Source organism: Ahaetulla prasina, chromosome 6 (assembly GCF_028640845.1).
Source record: "Ahaetulla prasina isolate Xishuangbanna chromosome 6, ASM2864084v1, whole genome shotgun sequence".
In the NCBI taxonomy this organism is placed as follows: domain Eukaryota; kingdom Metazoa; phylum Chordata; class Lepidosauria; order Squamata; family Colubridae; genus Ahaetulla; species Ahaetulla prasina.
In genome coordinates, this window is record NC_080544.1 from 61,294,024 (window position 1) to 61,310,262 (window position 16,239).

General features: G+C 37.3%; 1 protein-coding gene across 1 annotated transcript in view; it reads right to left on the reverse strand.

Moving 5' to 3' along the window:
* The window catches only part of LOC131201422 (prominin-1-A-like), a 64,876-nt gene that overhangs the window by 37,717 nt on the left and 10,920 nt on the right, over nucleotides 1–16,239 (reverse strand). The window contains exon 4 of the mRNA XM_058189303.1: nucleotides 14,657–14,959. Within this exon, the coding sequence (XP_058045286.1) occupies nucleotides 14,657–14,786 (130 nt within the window). The 5' untranslated portion in view covers nucleotides 14,787–14,959. The remainder of the gene's footprint in view (nucleotides 1–14,656; nucleotides 14,960–16,239) is intronic.

Here is a 16,239-nt window from a genome sequence, read left to right on the forward strand (position 1 = left end):
AACCTTTTGCCCATGGGCTTCTGGAAACCTTAGAAAGATACCAGTCTTAGAACACATAAAGTTTAGTTCCAGGAACAGGAAAGTTCAGGTAACTGCATTTAATCCTATCATCCAGATATTCTGCAGTCAGAATATATATATATTTCCTTTGCCACTGCTCTGCAAGCAATATTCCCTCTTTGCCTCTAAGTGGTGCAATACTACATGCTTTGCAAATGTTCTCTGTTTTAAAGGTTATCAGCTTGAAGTGATCTGAAGGAATAGACCGAGTGCAATAGAAAATAGCCATAACAAATATTCTACCAAGCTGCTGAGCAACGCAGTGCGGATGAATATTACATAGGGATTGGGTACATCTACAAGGAAATCAGCTGAAAATTATAATATTATAATATATCCATATAGCAATCAATGAACTGCTACTCTGCACTAGTGAAGAACCAATCTGCAGATCTGAAAGTTCCCATTATTCTATCTAATCATGACAAGCTGCTAAAAACATGGCTCTATGACCAAACATTCTTTTTTTCTCTCTTTTTTCTTTTCTACTCACATGATTGATAAATAACTCTTTAACATTAATCATCTTGTAACAATTTTGTACAAGAGGCAACTGGATTTTCTGGAAATTTCCATAGACAACTTCAATAGAATAGAATAGAATAGAATAGAATAGAATAGAATAGAATAGAATGGAATGGAATGGAATGGAATGGAATGGAATGGAATGGAATGGAATGGAATGGAATGGAATGGAATAGAATAGAATAGAATAGAATAGAATTTTTAATTGGCCAAGTGTGATTGGACACATAAGGAATTTGTCTTGGTGCATATGCTCTCAGTGTACATAAAAAAATATCATCAGGAATTCTGGTAGAACACTTAATGATAGTCATAGGCTACAATTAAGCAATCAGGAAACAATCAATATCAATATAAATCATAAGGATACAAGCAACAAAGTTACAGTCATACAGTCATAAATGGAAGGAGATGGGTGACGGGAACGATGAGAAGATTAATTGTAGTGCAGATTTAGTAATAGTTTGACAGTGTTGAGAGAGTTATTTGTTTAGCAGAGTGATGGCGTTCGGGAAGAAACTGTTCTTATGCCTAGTTGTTCTGGTGTGTAGTGCTCTGTAATGTCGTTTTGAGGGTAGGAGTTGAAACAGTTTATGTCCAGGATGTGAGGGGTCTGTAAATATTTTCACAGCCCTCTTTTTGAGTCCTGCAGTATACAGGTCCTCAGTGGAAGGCAGGTTGTTAGCAATTGTTTTTTCTGCAGTTCTAATTATCCTCTGAAATCTGTGTCTGTCTTGTTGGGTTGCAGAACCAAATCAGACAGTTATAGAGGTGCCGATGACAGACTCAATAATTCCTCTGTAGAACTGAATCAGTAGCTCCTTGGGCAGTTTGAGCTTTCTGAGTTGGCGCAGAAAGAACATTCTTTGTTGTGTTTTTTTGATGTTTTTGATGTTAGCTGTCCATTTTAGATCTTGCGATATGGTAGAACCTAGAAATTTGAAGGTCTCTACTGCTGATACTGTGTTGTCTAGTATTGTAAGAGGTGGAAGTATGGAAGGGTTTCTCCTAAAGTCTACCACCATTTCTACGGTTTTGAGTGTGTTCAGTTCCAGATTGTTCCGGTTGCACCACGAGGCTAGTCATTCAACCTCCCATCTGTATGCGGATTCATCATTGTGTCGAATGAGACCAATCACGGTTGTGTCATCTGCGAACTTCAGTAGTTTAACAGATGGATCATTAGAGATACAGTCATTGGTATACAGAGAGAAGTGGGGAGAGCATGCAACCTTGGGGGGCCCCTGTGCTAATTGTACAGGTATCTGATGTGATTCTGCTTAGCTTTGCCTGCTGCTTCCTGTTTATTAGGAAGCTCATGATCCACTTACAAGTGTGATCAGGTACCTGTAGTTGGTTTAGCTTAGTTAGAAGAGTGTCTGGAATGATAGTATTGAATGCTGAACTAAAGCCTACAAAGAGGACCCTTGTGTAGGTCTTTGGCGATTCAAGATGTTGTAGGATGTAGTGCAGAACCATATGAACAGCATCATCTGTTGAGCTATTTGCTTGGTATGCAAACTGCAAGGGATCTAACAGCGGATCCATGATGGTTTTCAAGTGAGACAGCACTAGCCTTTCAATCATTTTCATGACTACAGATGTTAGAGCAACTGGTCTGTAGTCATTCAGTTCCTTGATGGTGGGCTTCTTCGGCACTGGGATGATAATAGAGTGTTTGAAGCAAAAAGGAACATAGCACATCTCTAGCAATTTATTGAAGATACGGGTGAAGATGGGGGCCAATTGGTCAGCACAGACTTTTAAACAAGAAGGAGCTATCTTGTCTGGGCCTGGAGCTTTTCCTGGCTTTTGTCTGTGAAATAGGTCTTGCACTTCCTTTTCTGTAATCACTAGGAGTGGTGAACCCAATGGGATGGGATGGGGTAGGAGGCTCGGCTGTTGTTGGTGTGTCTGAAATGGGGGTTGTGGAGATAGGTGGCTGTAATTTCCGTTCAAACCTGCAGTAAAACACGTTCAGGTCATCTGCCAGGTTCTGATTTCCTTCAGCCTGGGAAGGAGATTGCCATAGCCGGTGATATTTTTAAGAGTTTTCCACATGTTTGCTGGTTCATTTGTTGAGAACTGATTCTTTAGCTTTTCAGAGGAGCTTCTTTTTGCTGCTCTGATCTCCCTTGTTAATATATTTCTGGCCTGATTGTACAGCATTTTATTACCTTTTCTGTAGGTAATTGTTTCATTGTCCTCTTTGGAACAATGTAGCTGCTTAAGTTTAGCTGTGAACTAAGGTTTGTTGCTACTGCATATTCGCAAGTTCCTGGTCGGTACACATAGGTCTTCACAGAAGCTGACATATGATGTTACAGTCTCTGTGAGTTCATCTAAGTCTGCAGAGGTACTTTCAAAAACATTCCAATCAGTGCAGTTAAGGCAGGCCTGTAGCTTTAACTTTGCCTCCTCCATCCAGGTCTTCACTGATTTAATTGTTGGTTTTGTGATTTTAAGTCTTTGCCTCTAAGCAGGTACAAGGTGAATCATGCAATGATCAGCATGTCCCACAGCTGTTCGTGGTAAGGACTGATAAGCATCTTTTAGTGTTGTGTAGCAATGGTCTAAAGTATTCTTGCCTCTAGTGGGACAATTGACATGCTGAAAGTATTTTGGTAACTCTTTCCTTAAGTTTGCCTTGTTTAGATCTCCCAAAATAATGGCCAGTGAATCAGGGTATTTGGCTTCAGCCTCCATAATTTGGTCAGCTAGAGTTCATAATGCCTTGTTTACCCAAGGCTTGTGGTGGAACATAAACAGCAATTAGAAGAAATGAGGAAAATTCACGAGGTGAATAGTATGGTTTGCAGTTGATAATTAATGTCTCTAAGTTTTCATCACAGAATTTACATATTATAGTTATATCCTGAGACCAGCTGTTGTTGATATATAAGCATAAGCCTCGTCCCTTCTTTTTACCAGATGTTTCTGCAATTCTGTCTGATCGTTGAATCTGAAACCTTGGGATATGCAGGCTGCTATCATCAATTGATTCATTTATCCAGGTTTCAAGAAGCATAGGGCTGCTGAATTGTAAAAGTCAGAATTGTATCTGTTTAAAAGGAGTATTTTGTCCATCTTATTAGCAAGTGAACATAAGTTGGTTAGGAAAATTGAAGGCAGAGGAGTTTTATTTCTCCTATTTCTTAATCTGGTTAAAATCCCTGCCCTTTTACCTCTCTTTTTTGCTTCTTCCATTTGGTTTTTTTGGTAATCCATGGCTCCAGGGAAATTGCTTCTTCCTGTGTTAGAATGTCCTCTGCGTTTGTAAAGACGGGGTGTGTGAGATCACAGAAAGCTGCTCCTTAAAGAAACGTTGCTTAATTTTTAGCAGATGGTCTCATGAATAAGAAATCCATAGTGAGTCGCAGAGAATAATTAAAAATAAAGAAACCATTTGAGAGCATTTCACCGAGACAGCCTTCGGCGGCAGCATCTTGTAAAGATAGCACTTTTATGAATTTTCATATAGGCCTTTTTAATGGTCAACATATCAACTATAGCTTTTTAAACTAGAACGGTGATGAACAACTTTTTGATGGCTGAGGACCATATTTAATACTTGGGAAGAGATTAATAGATGCTAACAATGTAAATCAGCGGTGCTGAGATGTTTAGCTTGTGGACGGCTATAAGAGTTTTGCAGTAGGCCGTTATTTATTTTTTTAAGCTATGATAATGCAGTTTATGACTTACATGTTTCATGACCAAAATGACAGCATGTACTAATTTTCAGATATTAAAAATGCTTAGCGTAAGTGTGGTTTTTGCTTGTTAAAATATATGATTTAATCTGAAGTAAACATTTGACACAAAAATCCCCAGGGTTCAGGAAGAATATCCAAGAGAATATGGGATTTTTAAAAAAACAACAACCATGTAGCAATAGAGAGCAGCGTGGTGGCCTAGAGCTGAAAATGCTTGCCTCCCACTCAGGGGTTTAGAATTCAATCCTACACAGTGCTAGATTTTTCTCTATCAGGGTACAAAGAACCCTGACAGAGAGGGTCTCCTCAGGGTGCCGTCCGCCAAACAATGTCGGCTGGCGACCCCCAGGAGTAGGGCCTTCTCTGTGGGAGCTCCGACGCTCTGGAATGAACTTCCCCCTGGCATACGTCAGGTGCCTGATCTTCGGACCTTCCGTCGTGAACTAAAAACATATCTATTTACTCAAGCGGGACTGGCATGAATTGGTTGATTTTATTGGGGGTTTTAATCTATATTTGAAATTTTAAATTTTAAATTTATTTTAATTTGTCAGCCGTCTACTAATTTGGTCCATTTTAAATATGTTTTAATTGTATATATTTTGTATTTTACTTTGGCTGTACACCGCCCTGAGTCCTTCGGGAGAAGGGCGGTATAAAAATTCAATAAATGAAAAATGAAATAAATGAAAGAGAAAGTATCTGCTGTGAACTCTGTGTAGGCATCAGGAAGGGTATCTGGCCAGTAGATGCTCAGCTCCATTAGTTGGAGTCGTGGAGTGTACACGACTGTACCCCAAAGCAAGAGATTACAGAGTCATAAAAAAAAAAAGGTATAGCAATTGGATTAAATGCTTTTCAGGTTTGGCAAATTGATGCCTCAGCACATTTTATTTTCATAATTGTATATTGCATGAGAATTGATGCTGCCATCCTCTATCAAAAAAACTCTAACCTTGAAATGTAGCCTCTGAGCATCATAATCTTTTTGTAGTTTTCCAGCCCTCTCTCAGCTGTTCGTACTTCTAGTAAAACTCACTTTATTTGCATAAATACTTCCCTTGTTTACCCATAGCAAACATTTTGGTTTTGTTTCCTTTTAATGCATTGTCCCAAGTTCCCCTTATGATCTTGGTTTTCTTAATGCTACCTTGGGAACTAATCTCCTCTGAAAGGCACTTTATATAACATAAAAATAAATTTACCGGTAACTGAATTATATTTAATTTAAATGACTTAGATACAATATAAATTTAAATGAGTTAGATTTACTAAGATCTCTTGTGACAAGTAAAGAAAGCACTGAAGGAAGCACATAAGGTGTTTTACAAAGAATGAGAAGTAGTTCTTTTATAAAAAGAAAAGCAAGCTTCTGATATGCAGGAGTACAGTTTGCATTTGGCAAACATTTTTGCTGGGATTGAAGCTTCTGTAGACTTCTTTGCACAAGAGAGTTTGAGCATTGCATCCTAAGCATCTAAGATAAATCAGTAAACTAATGTTAAAAAGATATCTCTGTTTGAATGCAGGCTATATCTCACAGAGGAAATCAAATGATGGAATTTAGTCTGGATTCCCAGGAGTGAGGGGCTGCATTCCAGAGGACCAAGAAACCGTGAAGCTTAAATAGTTTGGTTGGGAGAAAGAGAGTCAAGATAGCTGCTCCCTAGAAGTTCTCAGAGTAGGCCTTTAATGATGCAAGTAATTGCTTTAGTTTGGCAAGACTAAGACTATAGGTAAGGAATAATAAAGGAAACTGCTTCCAGTGTAGTAGAAGTATCTCTTTCTTGGGTTTTGGAGCATCAAATTACTTGTTGATTGTTATGACATAGGACAGAATAGGAAAAGGGAAACACATTTTTTTTGTTCAAGAAACTTTTCTTCAAAAACCTCTTAAAACCAGATAACTAAAGGGCAGCATATTCTGGCATTATACCAGCAAAGCATTGGAAATGGCTCTCCTTGCCTCCTAGGAAGAACATCAAGGCAACATGAAGTAAGCCAACCTGATTTCTTACAGAAGGCTGCCATGAGCTTGCTTACCTTTAGCTCTTACAAATAATTTCTATACGGATAGCTCCACTGGTCTTTTGCAATAATTTTTGAAAATTAAAATGCCATTACACACTTTGTAGTTTCTCCTCTAGAGGGTATCTCGGACACTACTAATTTTCTCCATAGTTTCTCTCAAGATATAAAATTAAAAGCCACCTTTAGATCTATGAAAGCAATGTAGAGGGTTCATTTGGAGATTATTGTTATTTTTCTGCTAAATGATACAGAATTACCGTATATGCTGGTTCATTGCAAAGACTCCAGATTTGAAACTGCTCAAGTACAAAAATATTCTTAGAGCGTAGCCAATCTGAACATTTGTGACATAAAACATGGCACATAGTTTTACTAATTACTGAAAGAGAACTGGGTGATCATGAACATTATATTGGGAGAGTAATAGAATCAAGCCATTCCTTGGGTATACATTCCTTGGGTATACATATTGCTGAGCCTCTGGTGGCTCAGACTGCTAAGACAGTCTGTTATTAACACAGCTGCTTGCAATTACTGCAGGTTCAAGTCCCACCAGGCCCAAGGTTGACTCAGCCTTCCATCCTTTATAAGGTAGGTAAAATGAGGACCCAGATTGTTGGGGGCAATAAGGTGACTTTGTATATAATATACAAATGGATGAAGACTATTGCTTAACATAGTGTAAGCCGCCCTGAGTCTTCGGAGAAGGGCGGGATATAAATGCAAATTTTAAAAAAAAGAACATTGAGGGTACTGTCTTGGATAGTAAAAAGACCTCAGAAGTGTCTGGACCAAGTATGAAGAGAAACTATATGATAATTATGATTATTGGTGTTTATGTTAGCTATAGGTTTAGAAAAGCTGCCAAAACAGACAATGATCATTATTCATTACAACCTATTACAACCTCCTGGCTCAGAACTTTAGTACAAACTTGTTTTTTCCTTCATTCGCCTATAATATTTATGTGTTTAAAAAAATCACAGGTATTAAAATCATTGGTTGTTCTGGCCATCCTATATGCTAGCACTGTCCTGGTGGTACATTCCTTATTGTTAACAGGGTTTGGATCTCTTAGTGGATTGGTATTAAGAAGAGATAGGAGAAGGTTAAATATATTTTTGAGCAAAGCTAATGAGACTTTGAAAAATTGAGATTATTTCAAGATGGTAATTTGAAGCCAGTAGTGATGAATTCAGTTGGGTATCTTGTGGAACTTCAAAAAGTTAATTTATGGCCAAAGTCAACTTATATATCCACATTGATCTAAGATACCCTCCAATGGTATTTTCTTATTCTTAAGAGATTTCTGGTGCCTCTATTCCCTTCTTATGGAAGTGAAAAGTCTTAATAATGGTATCTGATCACTTTCAAAATGAAAAGTTACGCTGCAATTTTTGCAATGAGATATATAGCCACTAGAGTTAGATGTAGAGAGTAAAGAGGGTGGCTTTGAGGCAAAGAGGAAAGGAACATTTCCAAAGAGGTGATTTGAGTTATTTATCAAAATAATAAAGGCTTTATTGTTAGTCCTAGTACAGTATGTATGTACAATGTCAAGGAAAGCTATAGGATGCTGATACAGTAGCTCTGACTATCACACAGAGGGTATTCTACTCAACGTTGGATCACAATATTGGAAATGTCAAAAAATTCCCCTCTTAAATTCTAGGAACAATGGAATACACTGATGGAAGGTACAATGTTCAGGTGACAGCATATTAGATATAGTTTACATATAAAACCAAATTGTAGCATCTGTTATTACCAGACATTTTTATATATTAACATATTTTACTATGTGATACTACATAAATACAGTATATAATATATAGCTATCAAATTTTGTTTGTGTATGTGGGTATCACAATATAACTAAGGTTTATCTCATGTTTTTATATTATCATGATGATCAGTTATCATAATGGCAATGTTAATTTGAAATTTTCTTATCGGCAATTACCATTAAAAATCAGTAATTCCTTAAGTGAAAACAGAATGAGTTACTTATCTTAGTAAAAAAACGTACAGACCTCTAAACTGCCCTTCATTAAACTTCCAAATCTTCAAGAAAACTTGAAGATAAACCCCATCCCAACTGTGGAAAATTTAGAATAAATTAAGCAAACTTAAGTAGGTATGGCACAATGGCATGATTTAAAACTAAATGCACTGACACATTAATCTATAATCTACAGAATTATCTTATACTGACAAATGTGATATATTTTAATGGAGGGAGAAAGGAAAACAAAAAATCCAAATGTACAAACTAGAAAAACTGGTTAAACTTTAGTATTATCAAACTTGTGTCTTACTGGAATGTGATCCAAATATGAGTCAGCTGAGTGATCTTATAAAAAAGATGTAGAAGGAAACAGTAAATCAAAATATTGAGCTATAATTCACAGACTCATTTTTCATAAGGATAAATGTATAGTATTGCATTTTTCAAAGAAAAAGAAATACTCCAAAGAGTTAAATTTAAGACATGGCGGAAAAAAACTGCTGGGTTCTATTTAATTCATAGCTCTAAACAATGGCAACCAGAAAAACAACTGAACGCTTTAAAAACTCACATTATAAAAGATAATGAAAAGTCATGTACAGTGTGTATACAAACTATCCAAACATACAGTGAACACTGAAAGGTCAGGGGACATGATTCTAAAACAAATTGGAAAGTTTTATAGCATAGAATGTTGATAATTGGAGACCCTGTTAAGAGTCCTCTGAAAAGGCCCCACCCTTCCTTTGCCATGTCACTTTTGTATCTCTTTTCCCATCTTAATGTTCTGGTTTCCTCCACCTACTCTAACTAATTTCTTTATTCTGCATTTAGAAACAGACTGCCTGGTGATTAAACAAAAAAATTAATGATTGACTGAACTGGAACAGCTCTTTTTACAATAAATAAAAATGTTGGTACTCAAGCCTTGAATGGAAAACACAGCTGCCAATGTGTAAAATGGACTTTAACACAATCTTCGTATCACCCTCAGCTCTCCACAACCTATTAAACTACCTTCCTTTCCAGGGATGGGGAAAATTTTTACATTTATTTGAATGTATACACACACACACACGCACACGCACACACACACACACACACACACACACACACACACACACACACACACTTTGTCCAGACATTGTATCTGGTGTCAGTCAAAGATAAAGTAAAAAATAGCCACAATAACAAAGGTCTGTGAGAGAATAGCAGAATGGCAAAACAGCTAAGAAAGCTGGATTCTGGCAATTATGCGGCCTTGTTGATTAGAAAGCCTACTGCCTAGGTCCAAAGCTTCACAGGCAAACTTTGCCTAAGAAGTCATATTATGATTGTGTAAAATTGTCAATAGAAACATCTTTGCACGGAAAAGCCACTATACATAAATTTTACCTGACACCTGATAGCCAAGCAAACCTAGCATTCTTCAGAATAAAAGAACTGGTGCCTTCATGGAAAGATAACTATTAAATACAACAAATACATTGTTGCCCAATGCACCTGCTGACCTTAGATTCATTTTTAAAGGGTAAGATAAACTAACAGTGTATACTTCTTAAATAGCTGCTTGCTATTTAATAGTTAAAGAGAAGTAATAAAATACAGACACTACCAACTAAGAGGGGAATAGATGGCTATTCTTCAAAGAAAAATATTGCACCAAGGACCTTTAAAGTTACTTATATCTAACTAATTTGTAGTTTCATACTCAATGATTGAAGGTCCAGAAGAAGAAGAATTAGAAGAAGACTCTCAACTTTAATTAGCTATTATTCTCAACCCCCTTAAGCTGCAAGAATTTTCTCTAACCTCAAAAGAGAAAGAACCAATAACTTTCAGGAAGGACACAAGGGTTAGATTATCAAGTTGTCTACAATCTGAATACAATTCAACATGCAACACTATTGTCAAAAGGATCTTAACATTTTGAGTTGCATCACAAGAAGCATTATATTCAAGATAAGAAATCATAGCCTCAGGGCCTTCCTCATTATTCTAAAGAATGAAGCAGCCTCCTTAGGGTCAAACTGATATAGCAGCTAGCATACTATTTAATCCTTTTTCTGTCCTACCTTTGTATACAATGGGGGGGGGGTATGTGTGTTAAAGCTAAAACTTTGCAGTGCTTCAACTGAGCAATTCAATCTGTATAAAAAACAACTTGACTATAATTAAGCATGCTGTAGTGCATTTCTACAGTGCATTTCTAGTGCATTTCAGGTTGCATACTAGTGCATTTCACATTTGAATGAACTATATGTTGGCTGCCTTAGAATTCGTTCAAAACACAGACTTTGGGCTAGTAAGTGGAAGAAGATACTGCAAAGTCATCTCGCTAAGGTTTGAAGAGATCTATACTAGGTTTCTAATTTATTTTGAAACACTGTTCAAAGAGTGGTGTTTGTATTTAAATCTTGTGCAGACACGATATGTTAAAAAAATCTTATCCTATGTTAATCTTTTCAGGGCCTGAAATATCTGAGCCAAGGGAGAGGGCTGTAGAGCAGGGGTCTCCAATCTTGGTCACTTTAAGGCTTGTGGATTTCAACTCCCAGAGTTCCTCAGCCAGCTTTGCTCCCAAATCTGGGAGTTGTAGTCCACAAGTCTTAAAGTGACCAAGGTTGGAGACTCCTGCTGTAGAGGATAGACTACAGGTATTTTCTGCTTTGGGCCTTGCTAGGAATTCTCTCTCCACTGTATCAGATACAGACTTTTATTTCTCTCAGGTGTTTAACCCTGGAATATTCTCAATAAAAATATGTTTTTCATTCTACTTTCTATTAAAATATAATATTTAAAATATTAAAATATTAAAGTGTTAAAAGTACCACAAAAATATTTTTTAAGAAAAGAAACAAGACACCACTTCCTCCACCTTATTCAGTAGTGGTCAATTTCACATTCTTCACTTCTGGAATCAAAGCTATGTGGAAGAAAAAAGGGCTGGGAAGCCAACCTTGATAAATAGCCCAGGAGAGGCTATAGCTCCTTCACCTCCACCCCATTTTTCCTATTAAAACACAGTCCTGTTGCATGTCAGCAGTGGCAGAATTAAATGAGTGGAGCTTTGCGATTGCACTTACACTTACATTCAGCCATAATATTGGAGATTTCAGAAGACTGTTCTAAAATAGTTCATATATTTATTGCTCTTTTAATTGATGAAAAGGAGCATTTTCTGATTCTAGATTTTATATTTTTTTTAAATCCTGCCTTTATTATTTTTATCAATATCTCAAGGCTCCAAATGTTCTAATACGCCTTCCTCTTCCTATTTTCTCCACAATAGCAATCCTATGAAGTGAGTTGAGCTGAGAGAGAGAGAGAGAGAGAGAGAGAGACTGAATGGCCCAAACTCACCCAGCTGGCTTTCATGCCTAAGGCAGGTCTTATTTTAAATTACAAATTTTGTGCAATTAAATTACAAATTGTGTAAATTTTAGGATAACTATACCATTTAACACCTTTGAAATCTTCCACAGAAGTTTCATTTGTAGCTTTGACACAGTTTATTAGAAAACAGCATTAATCATATAACCAAAATTGCATGAAAACAAGTGGAAGGTTTTGTGGTTCTTCTTCCTGGACTGCCTATGAGTAAAAAAAGATTCTTGGAAACAAGAAAAAACTTGTGGGTTCTTTTTTCATTTCGTTCTACTCCATGGTGAGCTGATTCCCTATGCCTTTAGTCCTTCACTTTCAGACTATGAATTCAGTTTCCAGCATCTGCCAGACTAATCTTATCGCATTCTTTGACAAAATGACAAAATTAGTAGACCAGAGGAATGCTGTCGATATAATTTACTTGGACTTCAGTAAAGCATTTGATAAAATAGACCATAACCTACTACTAGATAAAGTAGAAAAATGTGGGTTTGACAGCACCACCACCAGATGGATTCGTAACTGGCTGACCAACCGCACTCAACGTGTAGTCCTCAACGGAACTACATCCACATGGAGGGAAGTATGCAGTGGAGTACCCCAAGGCTCTGTTTTAGGCCCAGTACTCTTCAACATCTTCATCAATGACTTGGACGAGGGGATAGATGGGGAACTCATCAAATTTGCAGATGACACCAAGCTGGCAGGAATAGCCAACACTCCAGAAGATAGGCTCGTTACAGAAAGATCTTGACAGACTTGAACATTGGGCGCTATCTAACAAAATGAAATTCAACAGTGAAAAAGTAAGGTTCTACATTTAGGCCAAAAAAACAAAATGCACCAGTACCGTATATGTGGTACCTTGCTCAATAGTAGTACCTGTGAGAGGGATCTTGGAGTCCTAGTGGATAACCATTTAGATATGAGGCAGCAGTGTGCAGCAGCTGTTAAAAAAGCCAACACAGTTCTGGGCTGCATAAACAGAGGATAGAACCAAGATCACCTGAAGTGTTAGTGCCACTTTATAATGCCTTGGTAAGGCCACACTTGGAATATTGCATCCAGTTTTGGTCGCCACGATGTAAAAAAGATGTTGAGACTCTAGAAAGAGTGCAGAGAAGAGCAACAAAGATGATTAGGGACTGGAGGATAAAACATATGAAGAACGGTTGCAGGAACTGGGTATGTCTAGTTTAACAAAAGAAGGACTAGGGAGACATGATAGCTGTGTTCCAATATCTTAGGGGCTGCCACAAAGAAGAGGGAGTCAGACTGTTCACCAAAGCACCTGAGGGTAGAACAAGAAGCAATGGGTGGAAACTGATCAAAGAAAGAAGCAACTTAGAACTAAGGAGAAATTTCCTGATAGTTAGAACAATTAATAAGTGGAACGACTTGCCTTCAGAAGTTGTGAATGCTCCAACACTGGAAATTTTTAAGAAAATGTTGGATAACCATCTGACTGAGATGGTGTAGGGTTTCCTGCCTGGGCAGGGGGTTGGACTAGAAGGCCTCCAAGGTCCCTTCCAACTCTGATGTTATGTTATGTTATCTGCCTATAATTCAAGCGGACCTTTTGCTTCCGTTTCTTTTTCAAGTGACTGCACAGTTGTCAAATCAAATGCTTGTTAGGTTCCTTGTTCTTATTTACACAAGGTTCTTTGCACTTTAAAAAATCTGAGAAGAGTTGATTGACACTGGAGCTAGACCAGAAAGAAAAAGTATTTTCTAACTGACATAAAGAAAAATCTATTTGTAAATAGCTTATTTTTACTGTAAGCTAGAAAAACAGGTTATTCCGAGTTCAGATCAGGGAGGAAGACATGTATGTAGAATGCCACAGACAGGTCTACTATATAGTAGTCTATTTCTCAGAGGGATTGGAAAGCAAAATTTATGGGTGGAGTCATGTTACTGTTTTAACACTTTAATATGCATCAGAAACATTTGACCCCCAAACTCAGGTTTCATAGGTATCAGAAACTGGAATTGTGGTAGCAAGCCACCAGAAGACAACAGTGAAATTTTTTCAGGTATTTTTAATTGAGAAAAAAAATGGAATATACATATTTCACATTTAAAAATAGATATGTTATAAAATGTTCTAAAAATGAATGTGTCTTGAGACAACTAATCTCATCCATTCAGGCTACTGCCACCCACCAAAGTCCGCGGCTACATTTTATTTCTAATGAAAAACAAGTTTGGTCCACAACTGCTTTTCATTAGTAATGTTCCTTAAATTTGTCTCTTCAAAAGAAAAATATTAAAAATATATAGCAATTTACTGAAGAATATAAATCTTTCCAAATAGCAAGGGGATTAATTAAAACTATATGAAAATTAATGCTCTTTTTTCTGAACAAAATTATAGCAGTCATTGATTTTTTCAATGAATATGAGCATTCTCCAAAGATTAGTTTATCTTTTTCAGTATGTGAAGAAACAAATATTGTGAAATAAATAAATCTACCATAAACAAATAGTAGATGATATTTACCTATCAGGCTCAAGTATACAAATTGATTAACCCCCTCCTTACACTCTTATTATCATACCATTCAGAATTTCAATGCAAGTTAAACCTGGTACAATAAATCAGCACCTTTCTCATTTCAGCATGATAGCATTGAGTATTTTGTTTCCAATACTGTTTCATTAAGACAGTTAAACTGGCTTTCCCCCACAGTTCCATAGCAAACTCACTGCCATTTGCCTAGCCGGTGTCAGCCTTACCCAACCCTAACCCTAACCCTAACCCTAAAAATTCTCAAATATGTGTCCTTTACAATATTTAATCTGAGAAGTCCACACAATGAGGGGGAAAAAACAGCTAACCAAGTTTTTATGAACAACCAAATTGTATTCTATACTAAAATAGTTACTGATGATATGAAAATGGTTCCTGCATCATTATAATTCTTACCTTTGGGGAAACTGTTGGGTTGCACGATCCTCAAGTAACCATGCACCATACTGAACAAGCCTTGTAAGTCACCATGTGAGTTACTGGGTGGTTGGTGATAGACGGGTTGTGTGAGGTTTGAAAGAGGCATCTTCAGAAGGTGAATAGGCAGCACAATCCCAAGTCCTAGGACAAGTTGGAAAGCTTTTGTGGATCTTCAGGAGTTTTCTTTACAGGAATCTCTATCCAATGCTGCTCTGCAAGCACCTTTCACTTAGATATAATACTCTCTGAAGCTTCTTCTGACCAGCCAGCCCTGGAAGCCTAGGTGATGATAAAGCAGGAGTGTGTACCATAAAGTATGTATAACCCAGCAACCAGCAGGAAAAAGTCAGAGAAACATCAAACGTTATCAGCTTCCTTATGAGGAAAAAAATAGAATAAGGAAAGTGGTTAATGTGACACTGGACAGGTGACATTCAACTCTCAGTGCTCAAATAATGGAAGGGAGGGTTGAAAGCCCCAAAGCCTCTCACCCAGTTCTCCCCAAATCAAGCCATAAGTTTATAAGAACAGTCTGGAAAAATCAGATAAAGCCCCTCTCAATCTAGAATATTGCCTCTCACAATAGCCAATCAGGCATCTCTTGGGTGCTGGAAGGAAATATATGCCTTTCTCCTGCTCCATAGGAGGCAAGTTATCTAGGGAGCAGGAGAAATCAGGGATCCCTCTGAGTAACACTTGACAGATTTTGACAGATCTGTCTCATTAAATTTATCAAGTCCCTTTTTAAGACAATCCAAGTTAGTGGCCATCACCATGAACTCAATGTTATAGCTATACATTACATGAAGAAGTACCTGGTGTAAGCTGGAGGTACTGTTCTAAATCTCCTTTGAATTAATTCCATTGGATGATCCCTGGTCCTAGTATTTGAAAACAAAAAACCCTTCCCTCTGATGTATAATTCTTTTATGTCTCAGTCATATTCCCAATCAATACCATTTTCCCCCCAAACCTAAAGAATTTAGCTTTTTCTCAGATGGACAATTGAAGCCTTCTGTATTTGCCTAAATACAGCAGCTTCCACAAAACATTAGGAAGCAGGTGTTCCTTTGCTCTTCATTTGAATACTTCCTATTATTTTCCCTTCTGCCAATCTGAGTCACCAGCAGGACACAGACATAAAGTACAGTGGTTAGTGGAGGAGCTGTTGACGTAGAAGAAAAATGCCAGTGTAAAATATGGGGGAGAAGGGCCCTTATTTAGCATGTCCATATTAGCAGATAGCAGACTTATTATTTAGTTGCTATATTACTGTTAGAATGCAATAATTATCCCATAATTCAACAGATATTGGGTCCTTGAAACACCTGTGTCACCTACTTTAACTAAAAGATTATCAGATTTATGAGACACAATCTTAGAAACCCTATCCTTTAATACCTGCTTAACGCAAGTATTCCGAGAGAGTACTTTTCTACTTTCACATTTGGAGGGAGAAACCCCATGTATTCCAGTGCCAGTTTCACAAATTAATGGGGGATGGACATGACCCACGTTGCTCCACCGCACATTCCCTACCCAGCCAGCCAGCCTTAGTT